The sequence below is a fragment of the Ursus arctos genome, unplaced genomic scaffold (genome assembly GCF_023065955.2).
Source record: "Ursus arctos isolate Adak ecotype North America unplaced genomic scaffold, UrsArc2.0 scaffold_13, whole genome shotgun sequence".
Classification (NCBI taxonomy): Eukaryota; Metazoa; Chordata; class Mammalia; order Carnivora; family Ursidae; genus Ursus; species Ursus arctos.
The window spans coordinates 12,602,101-12,625,216 of record NW_026622797.1 but is presented as its reverse complement, the minus strand read 5'-3'; the positions used below and the strand labels follow the sequence as shown (position 1 = coordinate 12,625,216).

The 23,116-nt window shown below is 43.3% G+C and overlaps 1 protein-coding gene across 3 annotated transcripts in view; it reads right to left on the bottom strand.

Moving 5' to 3' along the window:
- Nucleotides 1-470: 470 nt before the first annotated feature.
- Nucleotides 471-23,116, bottom strand: part of CNKSR3 (CNKSR family member 3) — an 85,000-nt gene continuing 62,354 nt past the window's right edge. For 2 of the 3 annotated variants that reach the window (XM_026505102.4, XM_057310933.1), the window contains exons 5-13: nucleotides 21,777-21,818; nucleotides 19,107-19,226; nucleotides 16,888-16,947; nucleotides 12,488-12,556; nucleotides 12,096-12,242; nucleotides 8,414-8,538; nucleotides 5,659-5,867; nucleotides 5,072-5,161; nucleotides 471-2,001 (exon numbers count right to left, since the gene is read on the bottom strand). In XM_026505102.4, coding sequence (XP_026360887.2) covers nucleotides 1,703-2,001; nucleotides 5,072-5,161; nucleotides 5,659-5,867; nucleotides 8,414-8,538; nucleotides 12,096-12,242; nucleotides 12,488-12,556; nucleotides 16,888-16,947; nucleotides 19,107-19,226; nucleotides 21,777-21,818 — 1,161 coding nt within the window. In that variant the 3' untranslated portion in view covers nucleotides 471-1,702. Of the gene's footprint in view, nucleotides 2,002-4,870; nucleotides 4,978-5,071; nucleotides 5,162-5,658; nucleotides 5,868-8,413; nucleotides 8,539-12,095; nucleotides 12,243-12,487; nucleotides 12,557-16,887; nucleotides 16,948-19,106; nucleotides 19,227-21,776; nucleotides 21,819-23,116 lie in introns of all 3 variants that reach the window. The other variant, XM_044386441.3, reaches the window with a different exon arrangement.

Sequence of the window (23,116 nt, the reverse complement as noted above, 5' to 3'; positions counted from 1 at the left end):
TATCTGGGCATAAAGCCAGCTCGAGCTAACAGTAAAATGGGCCAAGGTTGGCGCCTCTCCTTTTCCATAGCTTCCATTGCTAGTCTCCAGAGCCCTATTACCAGACCTCCTCACCCTATGCTCTGCCCTTACATTGTGTTTAAAGCACCCAATGAATCATGCATTCCAAGCCTCTTCTACTCTTCAGCCACAGCTCCCTCAGAGGCTGACAGGAAGAGCCTGACTGAATTCAATACCCTCAGCCTCACCAGAGGCACTTAAAAAGGAAGATGTTTACTAAGTTCAGGGAAGCTCTAATTAGTTGAGTTTCAGGCACTTGAACAAAGTAAACAATTCCAGGGGTGTGTGTGCGGGGGGGGGGGGGGGGGGGGTCGAGTAGGGGGATACCAGCTCTGCCTAGGAATATACCTTGGAAAATTCCCCAGGTGTAATGTTACTGTACCGTGTTTCCTCAACACCCCCACTTCTAATCCATAACATCCCAAAATGCTTGGGAGGGTTTATTTTGTGTTTTAACAATAGTGTTCACCATGGCAACAGCCAAGGTGGTCACTTGTAAATCGGAAAACACCTCGAACACTCGTTTTCATTAGCTTCACGTAGGACGCAAAACAGAAATATTTCAATTACATGTGACTAAGAGTAAGAAAAATATACAACTATATTTAAAACACTTAAATTAACAAGATAGTACTTTTCTGTTCTAACAAAATATCATACATTCAGTTTAAACAAGAGTTACTATCCTGACACGCTTTTCCAGAATACCTGATGCTAGTTGAAAATTAGTGACCATGAGACTTTCCAAGAGATTTCTATTTAGCAAAATATGTACAATTTTGAAGAACTGCCTGTTTGTTTTTTCTGGAAGACAGACATTACACAGTCAAAATGCAAACTGACGTATCTCTCATAAACCTAAATATTGTGGCTTCATTTTTCTGAATGATGCTTTGGCTGTCAGCAAATCTTGTAGCTTCTTTTCCCTTAAAGGTAATAATATAACAACAACGATGCCCCTCACAAAGAACCATAAACTTCTTTGTGAGTAACAAGCCCTATCTAAACGTGTCCACGTGTTTCTGGAGTAACTGACCTACGTACTGAGGTTGTTAGGAAAAGGCAGTAACCAAGTGCAACAGGCCTACACTTACTTGAACCACGTCTTTGAAACAGCATGAAATGCATGCCACATGTTATTTCAAAGTCAAAGCTGCTACACGTACAAATATGGTATGTAGCTTGAAAAATCAAAACAAAAATGTTTTCTCCACTGGCCTTTTCAGGTGAAGAAGGTGGACCACAAACCAACCCATCTGTGTGACAATGGCCACCGATTTCGGCCCTGCCCCCAACACGAACAATGGCCCGGTTCCTCATAATGACCGTTAACATTCCTGGCCCAGGCTCCAGTTTACAGAGTGTGTCTCCGTGTTCCGACCCTAAGGAAGCAAGAAAAGCAGACTCTACTCATTTCTCTCCTTCTGCCTCCACAAGGCAACACCTAAGATCCTCCGGATTTGTTTCTCATGCAATTACTTCAAAATTCCGAGAAGGGCAGTATACAACTTCCAAAAGAAAACAAACAATGGAATTGCATAAGGTCACTACATAATACTGTGGATGAAAACCAGAACAGGTTGTCAACCGAGGAAGCAAGGCACTTGGGGCGGGAGACGGGACGAGTCCGGGAGGGCGGGGCTCAGTGAGTCAACAGTTTCAGGCGAGTAAACCAGCTGACCAGCAGGGACGGTTCTGCAGACGACGCCTTGGCCGCCGAGGAGACCGGCTTCTTTCTGGGCCCTTCCTCCTGGAACGGAATCGTGGCGCTGCTGTGGAGATCCGAACTGACGTAGCACCTGCTCCCCCGGACGTAGTCTGCGCCGCGGACCAGCTGCCGCTCCGCTGGCGGCCTCGAGAACCGGTACGGGGGAGAGGAGCTTTCTTCGATGATCGGAGGGATCCGCTCGTTACTGAAATACCGGCAGAGGGCGTCCTCCCCTGTTTTCAGACAAAGCCCACAAGTCCATTAAAAGAAAGAACATCCACCCCGCAGCACTGTTCAGCCAGGCGGGCAGCCCGCTGAGACTTCTGTGCCCGCGAGGTGGGTACCAGACCCTGCCCTTCTGCCGGGGATGAGCTGCAGACAGCCAGGCCCACCCGGCTGGATGTTTACAAAGTAGAAATGGAAGGAGTGCTTCATAGTCAGGCTGCTTTCACCCCTGAGAGGCAACACAAGGGCAGAGCGGAATCAGAGAGCCTGCAATTCCTTACCAGTTAAGAATTTTCATAATTTCACTTGAAATAAAAAAAAAGAGCGGAAGTCTGTCTCATTCTATCACTCCTTCTCCATCTGTCCCTGTTCGATGCCTGCAGCATGTAGCACATGCTTCTAGAACTGCGGTTCTCATCCTGGAGCATCCCAAGAGCATTTAGAAAGGTGGGGGTGCCCTGGGTTGTTACCCTCAATGAAGGGCAGGCACTAGTCTCCTTTAATGGACAGGATTCAAAGATTTTCATGCTCTGCCATGCTTAAGACATTTCCAAACAAGGAAAAATGGTCCCAGCCTAAATGCCCGCAGACAGCTCCTAGGATGGGGGTGGGGGTCGGGGGTAGTTAGGAAACTGAATAGAAACCTAAAATGCAAGGCACTTTGGCAACCAGTAGCATTCTTTTGACCCAGAAATTCCACTCCTAAAAATGTATGAAGATCTAGGTGCCCGATGCTTAGGGCAGCATTACGTACACGGGAGGGGGGGGGCACAAACTAACCTAAGTGTCCCACAGCAGCAGCCCGAATGAACACATGCCAGAGCCTTCAGATGGACCGCTAAATGCAGTTGTTACAGAACACGTACGTGTCTGAAATAACAGTCACCTTCCACAGTACTGTCAAATATCTATTTCTTCCATTTTGCACATTTTTTTTCTAAGCATATAACATTAGAAAACATTCAGAGTGATTATTTCTAGGTTGGGGAAGCAGATTACAGTTGAGTTTTATTTTCTCGAATCTTCTAGATGTTTTTCAAGGTACTTGTTTTGCTTTTGTAATCAAAGGGGCAGTTACTTTTAAGAAGTGCCCATTGTCAGAGAACCACGTATTGTAGGAGCCTACTTATATGAAACGTTGAGAATACAAAAATCCAGAGAGACAGAATGTAGATGAGTGGTTGCCAGGAGCTGAGGGAGGAGGGAACGAGGAATGACTGCCTGCAGGGGTTTCTTTCCCAAGTGATAAAATACACTGGAATTAGTGCTGATGGACACACAACTCTACGAATGTATTAAAAACCTGTGAACTGTACCCTTTAACAGGGTGAGTAGATTTATGGTATGTGAGTTCTCTCTCAAGAAAGCCGCTTTTTTTAAAAAAGTGTCCATTGTGCAGACAGACACCTTTTCATTCTAAAATGATCCTACGACAGAAATATGGAAGGTGAGATGGGAAGTCAAGTATGTCTCCACTTCCAGACTTAACACTCCCCACCTCCCACCCCAATCTCTCAATACTCAAAGGAAATAAAAGGCTAAATCAGGGATTAAAAGCCTACGAGAATAGCAATGATGTTGACATTTCTAATCTAAACACAGGGCAGCCCTGCCACCTGCTGACTGCTCTACAGATTTTCACATGCCAATTAAGGGTATCCCGGACCTACCCAGACATCTTCTCCCTTTTCCACTTGATTATAATCCAGGTGATTTGGTTCCTAAGGGAGGAACTTTACCAAGGCCCAGGGAGATGAGAGGGGTTGATCACTTTGGAAGTTGAGCCTCCAGACCTTTTTCTTCTTTTATTTTTTTAAAGATTTTATTTATTTATTTGAGAGAGAGAGCGCGCGCGCATGCGAGCACAGAGGGAGGGGGAGAGGGAGAAGCAGACTCCTCACTGAGCAGGGAGCTCCATGCAGGGCTCGATCCCAGAACCCTCAGATCATGACCTGAGCCAAAGGCAGACACTTAACCGACTGAACCACCCAGGCACCCCTCTTCTTCCTTTTATTATCTAAGGTCTCCTGTACTTTAACTTTTCACCTGCTCTTTGTTTCAGCACTATTCAAACAATGGTAGAATGTCTTTCTAGTGTTGATAACCAAATTATCTGGCAAAAAATAAGAATTTATTTAAAAACATTTCCTTCGGGGCGCCTGGGTGGCACAGCGGTTAAGCATCTGCCTTCGGCTCAGGGCGTGATCCCGGCGTTATGGGATCGAGCCCCACATCGGGCTCCTCCGCTACGAGCCTGCTTCTTCCTCTCCCACTCCCCCTGCTTGTGTTCCCTCTCTCGCTGGCTGTCTCTGTCTCTGTCAAATAAATAAATAAAATCTTTAAAAAAAAAAACAAGACAAAACAAAAAACATTTCCCTCAAGACTAGTGTAATAACCAGGAACTTCGACTACAGGGTGAATAACGAAATGTCTTTTCCAACGGCAATTACTCTCTAACACAAGTAGGATTTAGGGAGGAAAAAAATCCATGTCCATGCATCAAAAATCAAACAGACTCCAGTCATAAAATTCAGAGTGAGACTGCTTAATGAATAATGTATTTCTACTTATTTAGAAATTTACAGACCATCAATATCCACAACCTTTTTATTTTAAGATTTTATTTATTTGTGTGTGAGAGAGTGAGTGAGTGAGCAGGGGGAGGGGCTGAAGGAGAGGGAGGGAGAGGGAGGGAGAGAGAGAGAGAGAAGGAGACGCTGCGCTGAGCACAGAGCCCACTGTGGGGCTCGATCTCACAACCCTGAGATCATGACCTGCGCTGATACCAAGAGTTGGAGGCTTAACCACCTGAGCCACCCAGGCGCCCCCACGACCTTTTTTAAAGCACACGATGCTAATGAGGAAATTCATACTCACTAACTAGGATGACATAATTCTGCCATTCCAGAAACAGGTAGGGCCTCAGAGATTCAGCAACCCCGAGTTTATAGGTGAGAAGACAGGACTCAGGCTGGGTCCTCTATCTGGTTATTACAGAACAACCAGGAATAGGGTTGAAATGAGGGCCATGGCTTTTTTGACTCTGGTTTGGTGTATTTTTGGTTTGCTTCAACTTACCCTTCCTCCCATGACCTCGAGGTCTGGCAAAAGGGTCCACGATCCCCATCCAGCTTCCATCCGCAGGCATGGACAAAGGCCGGGGCTTGCCTTCAAAGGGTGGGGAAGGAACGCAACAAGTTGACAAAGTTTCTGGACCTTAGAGAATCTTTCCTTTTTTTTGTAATTTAAGACTCCCCCATATCACACTCACTTAACCATAAGTAATAACATTATTTTAAACTAAGAAAAGTATTTTAAAGCATCCTGTTTCTGTGGCGAGCAATGAGGACAGAGGCTGGCTGAACTGAAGTTTGTGTGTCGACAGGGCAAAGCCACTCCAAGCTCAAACCCAGCCGCTTGCAAGTTAAAACTGCAACATGATCTCACGCCACTGGGCTTTGATGCCAGGCAGAGTAATGACTTGACAAGACTTCGCTTTAGAGAGATGAATAAAGGTCTCATACTTAGAATTTCATTGAGGTTTATGTTTTCCTCAGATTACCCTTCAAGGCTGCCAAATTCATCCAACAGTTCCAAATAAGGAAGGGGGTGGGGGAGGGGAGGAAAAACAAATGGCAGAACAAAACAAGCACTCGGAAATGTACCATAAGATGGTGTTTTCTCTCTCATTTTTGTGGGCAGAATATTGGTTTCCACCGAATACCCAGGCAACTGATCAGAATCAGCAATGGTAAATCTCCGTCTTCGGCTCTCCTGGTCCAGGAAGGAATTTGGCGACTCGGAACCCTTAGGACCTGGCAATGGCTGTTTGCATTTACTGAAGCCTCCGTAAAGAAAACTCCCGTTCTCATCCCTGGAAGACAGTGGGCAATAATTAAGTTGCTTACAAAGATCTTCTCCTACAGAAGAATTACAGGACGTAGCTTCCTCCCGCACACGCACACAAGAACATTTTAATCCTCCTTTCCACTGGAGGAAAAAGCACTCCTTCTTCCATCTCTGTCATCCCTCCAATACACAGAAATCCTATTAGATAAGAGTAAATAGCACGATCCTACTAAATAAAAGAAAATGACTTTTTTTTCAGATATGTTTAAAGAGTTTAAGTATAGCTTTGAAAAGACAGCTCTGGTTTCCTGTACTTCTATCCTATAACTGAATCTCCTATTTATTACAGAAATCACAAGTTAAGGTATAATTGAGCCATTTTTCAAATGCCCAAAGTAGTATCTTTGCCAAGATCCAGCAAAGACGACACTGGATATGTAACGGAGTTGTTAGGTTTGACATTATCATACCCGACGGAGAGTGTCTGTTTTCTGAACTCCGTACAGAAACTGGCAAGTGTTGGATTAACAGCTCCAACTTAATTCTTTCTAAACGTCAGCTTTTATAAAACTTGAAATTAATTCTAGTTGATCCAAGTTCCCAGCTAGTTAAATTTTTTTTGCATTTAGAAAATTCTCTTAGGTGATCACTGCAAAAACTACTAGACAAAATACAACATCAACTAAGTCCAAAAACAGTCTGAAGATCAGCTTGGCCTGCTTGGTATTCCTGGTGAACCCCCTGCCTGTGCACCCCTCTTCCTTCTATGACTCCATCTCCTTCTAAACTTTTAAACCTGGCATATAACTTCCCCATTCACCAAGCTTTCAGGACTCACCTCGTTCTCCATAACCATTTGCATGTTTCATTCCTCAGAAGCTATCCTTCATTAATGGAGTGTAAGTGTGTACACACGTGTGCACACGGGTATGTGTCCATGTGTGTCCCCCGAGTAGATTAAAAGCTCCAGCTCCCTTACCCCTTTGCTGTGTACGTACTCTCCTTCCTGCCACTGCATCTGTGACCCTTCGCTGAGACCCACACAAGAACATTCAGAGTTGGGGGTTTGGGAGTGGCCTCCTGGTTTCTTACAGAACAACCCCCACTGGTCATCAGTGAAACTGTGTTCTCCATGTGCAAAGGCAACGACTTGTCACTTTAAACACATTTAAGATCCTGTGACCACATGACTCTGGTCCGTGAAGACAGGGAAGAGTCCCGTCTACCAGCCAGGATGTCTCTGACCAGCTAAGGTAAGTTCTCTCTGCGCTGTTCTAAGTTCTGGGCAGCCCAAACCCAGGGAGAGGAAAATGATGTTCATTCTTCCTTGTGCCCAGGGAAGAAACACGAGAGAATCAAATACTCGGCTTGAAACAAAAATAAACCAACAAAAAACTCCCAATATAAAGTAAAATATCACTGTTAAGTTCAGTCTGAACTTTCACTCATGTAATGTTATAGCATAATTATGTATTCCTCAATTTATTCTCGAACAGTTGACAAAGACATTGGCAGTTCTCTGGGGGTAAGAAGTGCATCTGTTTTGTGTAAGACGGTGATTCAGGCCCTACACTCACTAAATGTATGCCGAATAAAGGAGCCAAACTCTCTGTAAATAAGTAAACGGATATAAATAAGCCTATATTTCACACATAAATAATCCCCTATGTAACAGCTAATATGACTAGCTTCATTATACCATGTACCAATTAAGAATTTATTCTATTAGAATTTCTAACACACACACAAACACATGCATGCACAAATACAGAATATCACACCTCCATTCACACTTTTGAAGTCCTATGAAGAACACAACTCTCCCTGCAAAATAAAACTGTAACTTTAACTTGCTGCACAAAGACATTTATTATCTTCCTCCCCAGAGATGATTTTACATTATACATAATCAAACTTCAGCTTCAGGGACCCCCCAAACAGCCCCTTCTGATGTTCCAGGAGGAGCTAAAACAATGCATTCCCAAGAGCACATGCTTTCTTTACATAGAGTCCCCTCCCCACCAAGCTACATAGTTTTAAGACCCATGAAGCCTGGATCCATTCCTACACTTCCCCCTAAAGGATCACATATCTCCCCCCCAGTTTTATTGAGATATAATTGGCAAATAACACTGCATTTGTTTTAGGTGTGTAACACAATGACTTGATATGTGTCTACATTGTGAAATGATCACCACAAAAAGTCTAGTTAACATCCACCACTTCCCATAGCTACAAATTCTTTATTCTTGTGATGAGAACTTTTAAAATGTCTCTCAGCAACTTGCAACTATAAAATACATTATTGTTAACTATAATCACGGTGCTGTACGTGACATCCCACAACTTCTTAATTTGTAACTGAAAGTCTGGACCCCCCCACACACACCTATTCCTCCCACCCCTACTCCCAGGATCACACATTTTAAAACAACTGCAATTTGAAGACAGCCCTGTCACCTTGGAGTTCATCAACTTCTGCCCTCAAAATCCTCATGGCCTTCACACCACCACTCAGAATCTCCACGCACAGGACATGGGCATGCACACCACGAACGGACACTGACGTACCGGGGAGAGTAGGGAACGGCCGGTGGAGGAGGGATATAAAGATCCAGGATGGCTGGCTTCTCCTTCTTCAGCGAGGTATCCATAGTGCTTTCAGGGGACTGGGTTGTGGTGGGTGGAGGTGAGGTCTGAAACGGAGGCCAGTGCAAAGGGCGGAGGTGAACTTAGAGATTATTCCTGGGTAACTCTCCTTCCTCAAAGCCAACACTGAGGGCCGAGGTCATTCGTGTGTTTACAACCATTAGCAACACTCAATTTGTAGTCTCTGAGACACTCAGAGTTAACTGGGAGTTTTGAAAGACTAGATGCATAGGAAGAAGTAGAGGCCTGGAGGTAGGGGGTGGGGGGCGCCTAGGTGGTTCAGTTGGTCATCTGACTCTTGGTTTTGGCTCAGGTCACGATCGCATGGGTTGTGGGATCGAGTTCTTCATCGGGCTCTGTGCTCAGTGTGGAGTCTGCTTGAAAGAGTCTCTCTGTCTTTCCTTCTCCCCTGCTCCCCCGTGCACTCGCTCTCACTCTCTCTCTCAAATAAGTAAATAAATCTTAAAAAAAGTAGTAGTAGTTGTAGTAGTAGTAGTAGAGGCTTAGAAGCCAGGTTTGAATTCTATCTCTGAGCAAATCACTTAAATATCCATGCCTCAGCTTCCTCCTCAAGCAGCCATCCCGACGGTACCCCTTACGTGGGGCTGCAGCGCAGACTGAATGAGCTAGTTCACACACATCACTAGCGATGCTATCCCAGACTGGGAGCATGGGCTTGGGACTCCATCCGGCTGCTATCCTGGCTATAGCTCTCATTAGCCGTGTATCTCTGGGCAAACCACTCAACTTCTCTGTTCCTCATTTATAAGACAGGAAGAAATGGAGACAAGAACAGTACCCACACAGGGTGAATAAAGTGATACAATACATGTCACAGGCTTAGCACACTGCTTGTCACATGGTAAGTACACAACCTTATGCTGTTTGATTTAGTAGTATATATACACACATCCATACAAGTTAATTTTAAAATTTTAAAATCCTTACCGCTTAATTTTAATTACATTATTGGTCTCGAAGGACCTATTTTAAAAAATCTTGTGTGAGACTTTCAGATCTTATCTCTTCTAGAGACTAACGACACATTTTCTGGCTGGTAAAGGAAATGAGAGGCAATCGCAGAGTCGAGGCATGAAGATGTCTGGTGACGGCCCGTGGGGGGTGCCACATGAGAACTGTGCCTGGCCCCTGGCACCTCAAACCCTAACTAGCCCAGATGGTGACCGAAGACCCCAAAGTCCCCCCGAAGTGAGACCACGAGCTATAAGGACTAGAATAGCCAGTACTTCACAGTGACAGCCCTGTTTTAGGGGGAGACCCTGAGGCTCAAGAGAAATGGGGGCTTAGTCTTTAGTCTCCCGTGACATCATCCCTACAACCTGGATGTTGGCCACTAACACAGTCAACTTGACTCAATATGAATTGATTAACACCTCAATCCGTCAATCTTGAACAATGTCTGAAAACACCGGACCAGGAGGCAGGCCCACAAGCGTCAGCAAAAGTAAAGTAGGGCACCGGCACAAAGTAGGCACTCTCCAAAGACTCCAACATGGGTGGTGCCGTCCGTAAAGTAACTCCCGTTTACCAGGACGGGGGCCTAAAAACAGAGCGATGACACCTTTTCAGGGACAGGCAACATTAATGATGCTGATAAGAAGGAAAGAAGCTCCCTCCCACAAGAGGTGGGTGCCCAGGCATGAAGCCTGGAGGATGACACCCAGCAATGCCCAGGGAGCGTCGGTGTTCCAGAGTTCACATTCTGAAAATAGCCTGGATGCATCGTGAGAACACATGGCAGCTAAGCTGTAAAAACGGCCTCTCGGTTGTGACGGTGGTTCTCTCCCTGGGTCAGAAGCAAAACTAGGTGTCTCCTCCCTCACCGCCATTTGCTCCCCAGAACTGCACAGACAGTGGGACGTGGCAGGAAGGTGGACAAAGCCAGAGAGGAGGGGGCATGCCCTTCCTAAGTGAATTTCCAGAGGTTAAGGGATGAACTCTAGCCTGTACTTAGCTGAACACAGCCACGTGACTCTTCCTCCCTCACGTCGAACCCAGTGAAGCTCAAAAGACCCACCATTTCTGCCTTTCCTGACTCTCTAATTTCTGTCACTGGTATCACCAGCCAGGGTCACTGTCACAGTTCACACCTGCCTTGCTTGCCTTCCTCATTCCTTAGCCCAAAGCCTTTTCTTTCCTTTTTTTAAAAGATTTTATTTGAGAGAGAGAGAGCATGCGTGAGAGAGAGCAGGAGTGGGGGGAGCAGGGGAGGGAGAGGGAGAAGTGGACTCCCCACTGAGCAGGGAGCCTGATGTGGGGCTCAGTCCCAGGACCCTGGGATCATGACCTGAGCCAAAGGTAGATGCCTAACTGACTGAGCCACACAGCTGCCCCAGCGTTTTCTCACAGTAAATACTAATAATTAGGAGTGAGGTTTAGAAAGATTAAATACTTTATCAGAGGTCCCACAGCTAATAAGTGGCAGAGCTGGGATTTGAACTTAAGAAGTTTAACTCCAAGCCCCCCCCCCCCCCCCCCCCCCCGCCTAACTCTATGCTGTGCTGCTTTGTCAGTCTTTTTTGTGCTTCTTCCAAATGACCACTTAACATGAGTCTTTCACTGGAACTGCCCCGTCACAGTTGGGATGTGACTGGTATTATCATTATTTAAGAGATAGTTATTTATAAGAACTGACTTATAAATCATGTATTAATCAGTTATTATTTAAGAAGTGATTTTAATTATGTGCCCCTCCTTACTCCATATCCTTTTATTTATTTAACACCCCTCCCATTAAGGTACACATGGAGGTGTATTTCCAATGCTCTATGCATCACAAAGGGTCCAAATTGATAGCCTGAGAAGACCACCATTCCTTCCATTTAAAGATGTACAGTAAAATCGCAGACAGTTCCATATAAATTACAATCTCAACCTTAAAAAAGGGCATTAACATGTCATTGCTTTTTATTCATGATTTAAGAAATAAACACTAAGGACCAATGGTATCAGGAGGGGGTTTGGTCCCTGAGCACAGTCCACCCAGGTGTAGGCAATAAAGGAGTATACTGTTCGTACAGAATTAACACAATACTTTACGACACGATACTGTAAACTGGTGTGCTTTTGACTGTATCACCCCAGTTCTGAACTAAACAATGCAGTGACACCACTCCCCACTGCGTGGATTACTCCCACTGTCCTGCCTTGGCAAACTGCTGCTCAGGACCCCACCCCGTACGGTCTCCCCAGGGTTACTGCTCAAACTGTACCGTCAGATGTGCTTGCAAGGAGAGGGGAGAAGGACCAGAGTGAACGCTCTGCAGTGACGGCAGCTGCTAACCAGCCGAGGCCACCAAGCCGCAGAAATGTGGCTCACCAGGATGAGGCACCAGATTTTTCATTTTAATTAGTCACTGTGGTGACTAGTCACACCAGGTGGCTAGTGTGGCTGCCACACTGTTCAGTGCAAGATCTAGAATGTGGACTTTCACAGAAGGAGGACTAGAGAATGAGCCTGTATACACAAACTCCTGAGACCAATCACCTTCAAATGGTAACTGTTCTTTTTGGAGACAAATCCGATCCTCAACATGGTTCGCGCTCTGAGGTCAGGGAAAGGGTTACGACGAATAATGGGTACCTGCACCAGGGGCGGTCTCCACCGGAGGTTTTTCAGGGGGGCAGGGGTGAAGTTGAAAGAGCCTGTGGGGCGCTTCTTAAGCAGTAAGACGACTCCTGTCGGGTTCTCTCTCAATTTCCTCACTAGATTTTTTAGCTGCCATCCCACCTTCAAAGAAAGAAAATGAGGAGAAGGCACTCACTTGTGAATTATGGAAAATCAAATCTATGAATTTATTTCAAGGAAATCAGCTGTGAGCAAATAAAGAGACACCAGTATGTTCATCTTAGCACTACTTAAAACTACGGAAAATTGGATAGAAATCGCAAATTTAAAAAATTCCAGAAAACTGGCTTTGGATTTAGTTCTAGAAGGGAATATTAAAAGTCTGAAGTCTCAATAAACAAACTCACCACAGTCTGCTGATTAACCTGAATGACTTCATCACCAGCATGAATCTTCTGAGATCTGTCCGCAGGAGACTATTAGGAACAAACACAGAGACTTGTCTTATTTTTTAAATCTTCTATTTCTTTCTCCTTCTTTCTTCTGCAGACAACGAGCAAGGGAAATATAATTTCTTCAATAACTATCACACAGTGCACTTATGAGACAATCCCATTGTCTGCGTAGCCTGGCATGGGGATGCGCACTTGTGTTCCCACTTGATGAGTGGTTGGCTGGTCCAGACCACCCGTCAGTTACAACAGCGGGTTCATCTAACCCATCAGGAAGAGTAGGACATGCTGTCGACACAGCAAACTAATAAAAAAGCCTTTGGTTCATCTGAAAAATACCTCATTTAGATCCCTATCAAAATTAATCTTGTAAGGGGCGCCTGGGTGGCACAGCGGTTAAGTGTCTGCCTTTGGCTCAGGGCGTGATCCCGGCGTTATGGGATCGAGCCCCACAACAGGCTCCTCCGCTATGAGCCTGCTTCTTCCTCTCCCACTCCCCCTGCTTGTGTTCCCTCTCTCACTGGCTGTTTCTATCTCTGTCGAATAAATAAATAAAAAAAAAATCTTAAAAAATTAATCTTGTAAAAGAGGACCAACTGCTTAACACATAAACACCGTCACTGTAACAAGGTCACATCCCGTCTCCATTTAAGTAATTATGAAAACAAAATCTTGTCTACTCAACCTCATTTTACACACTATCACAATGCTATTAGCATAGAAAGATGGTGACAATAGAAAATGTACTTCTTCAGAGAAAGCGAATTTAAATTTTTGTCATTTTCAGGTTGAATTCAAAATGAATGTGTTTTCAGTATCCAAAGTCCAGATTTTGATTCCCCCAAATACTTTGCTACAAATCTTCACATATATGTGTGTGCATATAAATATCTAGATATAATCTATTTGTCAAAAAATTTTCCACAATTTTCTGTTCAATTCATGAAACTAGCGCATTCTATGTTTAAGGTATCTTCTATAAGCAAAAGTGAAGAAAAGGATAAACCCTTGATTTCAAATTACAATCTAACGTTATCTAGGCCAGAGTATTTTATTTGGTAACTTATGTAACTGAATCTTCAGACATATTTATAATTATTTTTCAAAATAAAACAGCACCTCTGAACATGGTCAGGAGGGCAGCAACCAAACCCAAGACACTCTTGGCTGAATCTTCTTACTCAACTGTTGGGCTCACCTCAACGAGAAATGAGCAAGCAACACTAAACTGTAGAAACAGTCCCTCTGATGTATCTAGATCCAATGCAAGGCACAGGTAACTGAGAGTTATTTTTCAAAACATTTAACCTGCCACCACGACAACCAGCAGTGCCTTCCCTGAGAGACCTGCACTGTGGGTACCGCAGGGAGATGGTCTACCTCAAATCTCTTTCTCTAGGGGCACTTAAAGAAAAAAAGTGAATGTGTCTAGGTTCCTTTTTGCCCCTGCATCTCAGATGCTTAACCCACAGTTATAGACCAATTCTGCAAGTCCGAGCAGAATCAGTCCAGCTCAGATAAGCTTCCTGGCTCGGGATTCATTTAAGGTAAGCTTCACTTTATAAAAGACAACCCTGAGGCTAGGAAGTTCTTGTTTATGGATGTGCAACCTTAAAGACCAAGCCTAAATGTCCTGAATTGACTTTCCTTCCTCATGCATTCATTTCTCAAATGTTCTACCAGGTGATTAAGAGATGTGTTGGGCAGAACACCCGTAAAGAGAGAGCTTGATACCAAAATTCTCCCTGGGGCAGTGACTCTTGCCTGTCTTCACCATGACCAGACTACTGAAAAATGATGCTTGTTCTGGTTTTCTGCAGAAGGGTGATGACCTGGAGAAGAACACATCCATTCTTCAGAGGCTAATCTAATTCCCACATCATCTCAGAGGTGGGGAACAGAAGTAAGGATGGGATCCTGTCAAGGTGCTGAACAACATCAAAAAAGAAGTATAGAGAATCACTAGATACTATTAGGCTGACTTTGGAATGAGCCTGACTTCTCAGGTAACCTCACCCCAAAATGGACTGGAGGCCTAAGATGACCTGATATCATTGCTTCACCCTGGAGTCCAAGATAAACATAGGGAATGCAATGGGTGATTTCCACCCACTACCACCCACCACACTAGGCTTCCACAAAAACATTCTGATTCTGGGAGCGCCTGGGTGGCTCAGTCGGTTGAGCATTGGACCCTTGACTTCGGCTCAGGTCATGATCTTGGGCCCTGTGTCAGCTTCTGGGCTCAGCATGAGTCTGCTTGAGATTCTCTCTCTTCCTCTCCCTCTGCCCCTGCCCCTGCTCGTACTCTCTCATTCATACATACTAACCAACATTTTGATTTGAAAGTCACAACAACCTTAAGTGCTAGCTGGAAGGCTGTCCCAGAGCTGGCAGCTGGCATTTTCTACTGCCATTTAAGTATAAAATATCCAGCATTTAGGGTAAAATACCCAGATTAAGCCCTTGAGAAGTAGGCTCTTCTCTAGTTTCCCACCCACATCTGTAAGATCTAGCAAGTGCTTAGCACATTCCAAGTACTCAGTGAACACAAGCTCAATGACTGAAAAGAATGAGCGACATTCTCAAATGGACGGCCAGATGGAATAAGACAAATTTTCTCTTTTTTGATCTTTAACAAGATGGAAACCACCTGTCTCTAAGATGGCTTCTGTATAGTCTTCCGTATGGGATCAACTACATCCAGGTAAACCCCGAATCTCTCTTCCAGGCTTACTGAGTCTGTAGGAATTCTAGGAGATGTACCCTTGCAGTTAACATTCACTTCATTCAAAAGCAGCTTGTTTCGTCTCTGACTCAACTGTCATCCTTAAAACCAAAGGATAGGGGGTGGTCTGAAGAGGAGAAATCTGTGTGCCTTTTGGTAGTAATAGGATAGCGACCTACACGTTTATCCAAGATGAAAACTGCTTTGGGAAGACCAGTGAGAGTCTGCAACCACACAGGACTAGCGGTTAAACAATGCAATCACCAAATTGCTGGACACAAAACTTCCACTTTCTAAAAACTGAAATGACCTTCACCGTCCCTCTGAATCCATCCGACTCCCAAACAATGCACTGAGTGGTACACGAGTATGTTCTTGTGCTGGTTGAGCTGACATACGCCAAGCCTCTGACAAGAATGAGGGATGAACCAGGTAAGGAGTTATGCGTTTTCTCTTCCGCACCATCCCTGACCTACAAGCAGAACCTCCCGTGCTGTTATTGCCTATCAGGTGATGTGCTATAAAAATTCCTATCGCTCTGCAGTGCATTTTCACGGTAGCTCAACAAAGGAGGCTGAACGACCCCACCATCTTCTACTCACTCCTCTGCCAGAACTGCACACCATATTTAAAATTCTCTGACTGCCTTCAGCAATGTCATTTCTTTCTTGCTACAAAAATCAAGCTTGTGTCACAAACCCTCATGAAAGATCATGCCATTTTATTTTATCAAAAGACCCAGCAGCTCAAGTTCAAAATTCAATACGTATTTCCACCAGATTAGAGAAGGAGTTACCAAATTTCTTCTATTTTGAGGAATTATTTCCTCTTGTCTCGGTGATTAAATAGCAGATCAGTGCCACAGACACATGCATCTTTCATACAGATCCAGGAAGCTATTCAAACATTTTTAGCTTCACATCAATGTCATCAAAAACTAGCCATATTGTAGGTTGCAAAAAGAAAGCATTCAATTAGCTCTACTTTTTACAAATTCAAAATGTTTGAGGGGCTCAAGAAAAACCTTTCATGGAGCAGCATTTCCAAAGGAAGTTAACAGTGTACAAAGACTCTCACAGTAGAAGCAGCCCTGCTTTTTCTATTCAAAAGATCGGGGCGGGGGGGACTAAATTTCAATATCATGCCAAATATTACAAAACACAACTCTATAAAAAGAATCTACATTGTGTAAAAATCCCAAAATAGCTGCTTTGGTGATACATCTAAATTCCATTAAACAACAACAACAACAACAACAAACTGTATTTTACACACATGGCTACTAATTGCAGTTCTTGTAAGAGTGGTTTTCAACCATAAAGAGATCACTGTTTCTAGACACACAGGTTAACACTTCCAGGGTGCAAAAGGAATAACTAACAAGGATGGGGGGTAAAAACTGGGGAAGGTATGTGAACAACAGCAATAAAAGACAATTTAAATAATAAATTTCCAACAGCTGGTGATAAGCAGAATGCTAGCAACAGAAATAAACAAAACAGCACCCACGCTCTCACTGCAGATAATGAAATAGGATGCACACGTTTGAACACAAAGTATAGGGACCGTGTGTCACATTTGTTTAAACACACAATAGCTTTTGCATTTAACGGACATGCACACTTACGTTCTCTGTGGTTCCAGTAATCACGTGCAATCCATCATAGGTTGATTTGATGTACATGCCCTAGAGTGAGTCACAAACATATTAACTCATTACTCCAACATTCAGAAACACAGCCGCCAGGGAGACTTCATCTTATAAAACATTAAAGGCAATCCCTTCAGAACAACGCTCATTTCTAAGCCGCCTGAAACACTGGGAAACCAGATCCAAGGAGCAGTCAAGGGGAGCTAACAAAGGGAAACACTCATGAAAGAAATCAGGAGCCGGATCTCTCTGGTATTATAATTTGTGTACTGGGCACAGAGAATTTTGCCATAACTCTGGGGACTCGAAAGGCACCTTCTCAGACCTGCGGAATGAATGAGGCATTTCAAACAAGGACTGTTTTCTCCTGACCATCTCTTTGTCTGGTGACATAATATATCCAGATAAATGGGGGATCAGCAGTCATTGTGGGTGACTTGTTTAAGCCACTAACAACCCAGACCAGGATATATGAGCAAAGATTATTAAGCAACATAGGGAATAAATGAGAAACAGGCACCCCTCCATTTTAAGGGAAGTGTAAAGACAAATACGCCCCCCTACCCTGCGCCCCGACAGGCCTGGTTAGCAAACTCACAGGCAAATACCACACCATGGAGGAAACATTTCCACTGTTTGATGTATCACATATAAAACATTTTTATTAAAATTTTATAAGATGGGGGGAAAGAGCAAAAAGTTGACTGGGCAAAGAGTAGTGCTCACTCTGGTATCGAATTTGCAATAACACAGATCTTCCTCAGAAATCATTTTGACCCTGGACTTGCCCTGCTCAGCTACCTACACCACTCTGTAATGAGAACCTCGTCAAATGCTAACACCTTCAAGGGTCTCCCCATTCCTCTCCTTTCCTGTTTCTTTCATTCACAGAGGAATCCGCTTCTCCCGATCTATGGGACTCCTCCTTCCAAAGCATTTGCTTATGTAACTTTACCATCTGAAACAGCAAGTCCACTTCTGCCCACTTGGGACATTTCTGTGCTTTGAGCCGTAACTATAAACTCACCTCCAGGAAGTCTTCCCTGATTAGTCTACTATAATCCATCATTTACTCTGAAGCCGAGAAGCCTCTACATGCATATTTCTACATACTAAGACTGTGAACTTGTCGATATTTGGTTGATTTTTGCTTTCCTGAGAGCAGAGGCTGCTTGGTGTCTCCCGCACAACTACCTACACACTAGGCCTTCCTCCTCCCCCTCCTCCCCCTCCTCCTCCTCCTCCTCATCGGTGCCAGCATCAGCACCTCCACCAATGACTGCACGGGAACGATGCATCCAGCAGCTGACACCCAGCACCCCTCATCTAATTTAACACTTTCGACAACTCTGTGAGGCACTAATTATTACCGTTCACTTCTGACAGATGAAGAAACCCAGCTCTCTCAAACCCACAGCCTTGAGAAGCTCATCGAGGAGCCTCCACTTAAATCTCAGCAAATGAATCGTACCCGATGCGTGCAAGGTACTGGAAGATCCAGGTATCGAGGCAGGGATCCAGGTAGCCAGGGATCTACCTGTTTGTATGCTCAGGGCCTGGTAGTACAGGGCTCATACAGCACTTAGGAAACATTTCTGAACTTTTTTTTATGAAATCATTTCCTTCCACCGTCTCTTCTCACATTCGTCCTAAGCGCTAATACAGACTTTCAGAGCAGATGTCGTTTTGTACCCAGAGACCATCTTTCCTTTGTGTAAATGTTTTATACCTCCTTGCATGGCTAAGTCCTAAAAATAAAACTGTTAAGACAATTCCTTCAAGATATGAGAATACAGTTTAAAAACTGTATTTATTTTTATACTTTGAAGACATAAAACATATCAACAGTTCAAGATGGCAAATTCCTAACTACATAATGGAAGACAATCTACGTTAATTCTATTCAGAATCATAGTAAAAGCAATAAGGAATGAGAAAAAAAACTTTAATAAATGGCGATATGTTACTATTTGAAAAGAAAACAAGTGGTTTGGGCACCTGTGTGGCTCTGTCAGTTAAGCATCTGCCTTTGCCTCAGGTCATGATCCCCGGGTCCTGGGATCAAGTCTGACATCAGGCTCCCAAGTCTGCTTCTCCGTCTGCCCCTCCCCCCACTTGTTCTCTCAATCTCTCTCTCTCAAATAAATAAATGAATTTTTTAAAAAAAAAGAAAACAGTGTCTCTAGAATTCTTACCAGGCCTTCCCCAGGTTTAACGTTTGGCAAGTGGACCTCCTCCAGACACGCACACTGGCTCATAACAGGATCCGTAGTAGATCGTATTGTTTTGTCACAGATGCCGTTTAAAACCTTGACCTGGAGTTGGAGAGGCAAATAGGAAAGTTTCAATCATTAACCAATCATTAACCAAGCTGAATTTTAAAGAAATGCACTTCCCCTACAATCTCCAGCTCCGGTCCGCAATCGTTTTAATAACACTACTCCATGAAGCCAAGGCATTTGGACTTCGTATTTGCAATCCCTGGAAATGGTGCCACTTTGTTCAAAGAGTGCAGCTCTTCCAAGAATTACGGCCACTCAAGAGCAGAGACTGTACAGAAACACCCCACTTGGCGGTGAAGGAGAATCCCCTCTTCCCAGCCATCTGCATGGTGTCTTAGCGATCCCTCACATTCCGGGCATATCAAATACTCACAAGGCTAAAAGTTTTGTCTGCAACTGCTTTTTTTTTTAAATAGATTTTCTTTTTAAAACACTTTTAGGTTTACAGAAAAACTGAGCATAAAGTACAGGGTTTCTCTATACTTCCTTCCCTACCCCAACACAACTTCCAATAACAGCTATAACATGGCTAATAAGGAACAAGATAGAAAAACATTTTGCATTAGTACGGTACATCTGTTACAACCGATGAACCAAAACTGGTACCTTATTATCAACAAAAAGTCCACAGTTTCCATTAGGGTTCACTCCTTGTGGTGTACAGTTCTACGGGTTTTGACAAACACATAATGTCATGTATCCACCACTATAGTACCTTACACACTAGTTTCACTACCTAAAAACCCCTGCTCCCCCTCTCCCGCCCTCCCCACAATGAGCCCTTGGCAATCACTGATCTGTTTACTGTCTCTGCGGTTTGGCCTCTTCCAGAATGTCAAATAATTAGAATCATACGGTATGTAGACTTTTCAGATTGGCTTCTTTCCCTTAATAATGCACATGTTAAGTTTCCTCCCTATCTTTCCATGGCTTTATAGATCATTTCTTTTTATGAATAATATTGAATATTATTCATAATATTGCCTGGATGTGCCAGTTTATATCGTCACCTACTGGAGGACATCTTGGCTGCTTCCAAGTTTTGGCAATAACGAACAAAGCTGTGATAACATTCTGTATAGGTTTTTGTGGTCAGGTAAATACCCAGGGGTTTAACTGCTAGATCACAGGGTAAGAGTATGCTTAGTTTTGTAAGGAAACTGCCACGGAGTCTTCCAAAAGGGCTGTAGCTTTCCCACCAGCAATGAACAAGAGCTCCTACTGCTCCAACCCTTGCCAGCATTTGGTGGTGTCAACTTCAGTTATTCTAGTAGGTGTGTAGTGGCATCTCACTATTGTTTTATTTTTCAATTCCCTAACGAAACAGGACGTTGAACACTGTTCCCTATACTTATTTATCAAATGCCCATCTTCTTTGGTGAGGCTTCCGTTCAGATCTTTTGCCCACTTTTTAACTGGGTTTTTAAAATATTCTTATTATTGAGTTTTAACAGTTCTTTGTATATTTTGGATACAAGTTATTTATTGTATTATATTTTATTATCTATTATCTAAAGATATTGTATCTATCTTTATTAGATAAAGATCTAATATGTGTTTTAAAAATACTCGTTCCCACTCTGTGGCTTGTCTTTTCATCCTCTTAACACCGCATTTCATGGAGCACAGTGTTCCATTTCAAGGAGAGCTATGTTATCAGCTTTTCTTTCATGGATTCTGTCTTGGTATTGTATCTAAAAACTTATCGGTAAACACAAGGTCAACGTTGATTTTCTCCTGTTACCATCTAGGAGATACATAGATTTGTGCTTTACATTTAGGGTGTATGATCTTTTGAGTGACGGCTCACATTCTCTGACCCCGAACGTTGACAAGGTAAAATTTTTGAGACATGAGGATCCCTAGGAAGTGGTCTCCACGTAGAAATAACCGTGGTTACGTGTGGTGGTTTCCTCCAGTCAGATTCATCTAACCTTTCAAAATTTAGCCACCAAAGAAATCAGGAAATTCCAAAGAGGGATTTTTTTTTTTTCCAAGGAGGAGAATCCAAGAAGTGACACTTCTTACGTTCCCCCAATTTGTTTAGACTCCCTATTTATGGAAAATATATTTATAGCCATTTCACTGCTAAATTCCTCAACATCAGTGGGAGGAAGGCCTTATCAAAAGAGCACAGGCCAGCTTATGTCAAAGGGAGGAAGCGATGATGAATAGTCACAAAATCTCTTTAAACAATCACAGCACATCCCCCCCCATAAGGTTTTTGCCAAGGATTTTTTTTTTAATCAAAATGTTCCTAAAGTGAAATCTGCAGATCAGTGTACCCTTGATTAACAGGCTAGCTAGTAATTTAAGTATAATTGTACCTAATGAAATGTTCGGAGGAGACAGAGACCCCCATTACCCAAGCAAGCACAGGCATTTTCACAGCAGTCATTTTCTTGTTATTAAATAACTTTTATTCTTCCCTTTCGACCTAAATTAATAGACTCAACTCCCAAAAAGCCAATATTTCAAAGTATATCCTGAAGGAATTAGCCACAGAGCTTTTGCTTGAATTGATGTGAGTACCACTGGTTTGGGGAAAGGAATTTTACAGTAACTTTTAAAAGGTATACTTACTACAGTTAAAACTTTATCCTCCATTTCTGCTACAAGGCAATCCTAAAGAAGGAAAGAAGAAAAAGAAAACCGTAAGAGCTAGAAACTTCCAAAAACCGCTGGCTTAGCTCTATAGGCACTTCGTGGAGCCCAAGATGGTCCCTGGCACGCCCTTCACCCTGCAGCCCAAGGAGTCCTGCACTGAATACAGAGGGCACAGAGGGGGACGTCCAAATCCTCCCAAGACTCTGGTCTCTCCTGACCGAAGGAACTTATCATCCAAGGAACACATTCGACCAATTATTTAATCAGAAAACCTGTGCAAATAACTGAACTGAAATCCACCGACCATCTAGACTGTGCAGAGAGCAGTAAGCCAGAAATCAAGTCCAAGAAACCTGACAATGGCTCCCGAATGTGACCCCGCGCTCAGCCAGCCCTTGGCCAACAAGCCAGGAATCTTTTAGCTCTGGGCCTGCCTATAAGAATAGCTTTCAAATAAGGGCTTGAATAAAAGTAGCCACAGAAGTTTATTTTAAGCACCACTGAGATTAAATCAGATATCTCAGTCCTTAATAAATGAAAAGGGTTCAACAAAACATTCATTAACACGCTGCCAAAAAAGTGGTCTTGAGGTATGCTATTGATGACATTAAATAAAGGGCTGGAATGCAAAGCATTATTTACTCAGCTTAAGAACAAAAGACTCAGAACTGTATGAACCCAGTTGGCTGATTATAGGAGTCACCATTGTCCTGTCTAAAAGTGGTCACAGTGAAGCCGCCGACGTCAAACTCTCACAGTTAACCTTCTAGAACTGGTCTACAGCAGAGGTTTCCCATCTACATGGCAGAGTATGCAGAAAAAAAGGGGACTAGATTCTTTAGAGTTTATTTTGCACCATTAAGTCTAATCCCAAACTAGGACATCCTAATTCTTTCATGTACATGAAAGGTATTAATCAGCTCTGTTGGAATTGTCAAAGATTTTCACTTCAGTCAAAAGTCATTTGAGGTCATTGCCCTACTGCTACTGGGGGTGGGGGGGCTGGGTTAGAAATGTACCATATTCTACCCTATATGATTTTGTAATCAGATTTTTGGTGTCTTCCTAAAAAAAATTCTCTACTAGATTAAAAAATGTGGGAAACAATAATATTCCACTGCTCCCAAAATTTACACTGATTCTCAGGAAAAGAGCAGCCAAGTAAGAAAACACTTAAAAGAAGAAATTTAGAAATGTATTTTTACATGCGTGAATCTGATATAAACTCAAACTACAGGAGCAACTTCTGTAAAATAGAATAATCATAGCTCAAAAATGTGCCATTTCTCCTCCATCTCGTGCACAGAACTAAACCA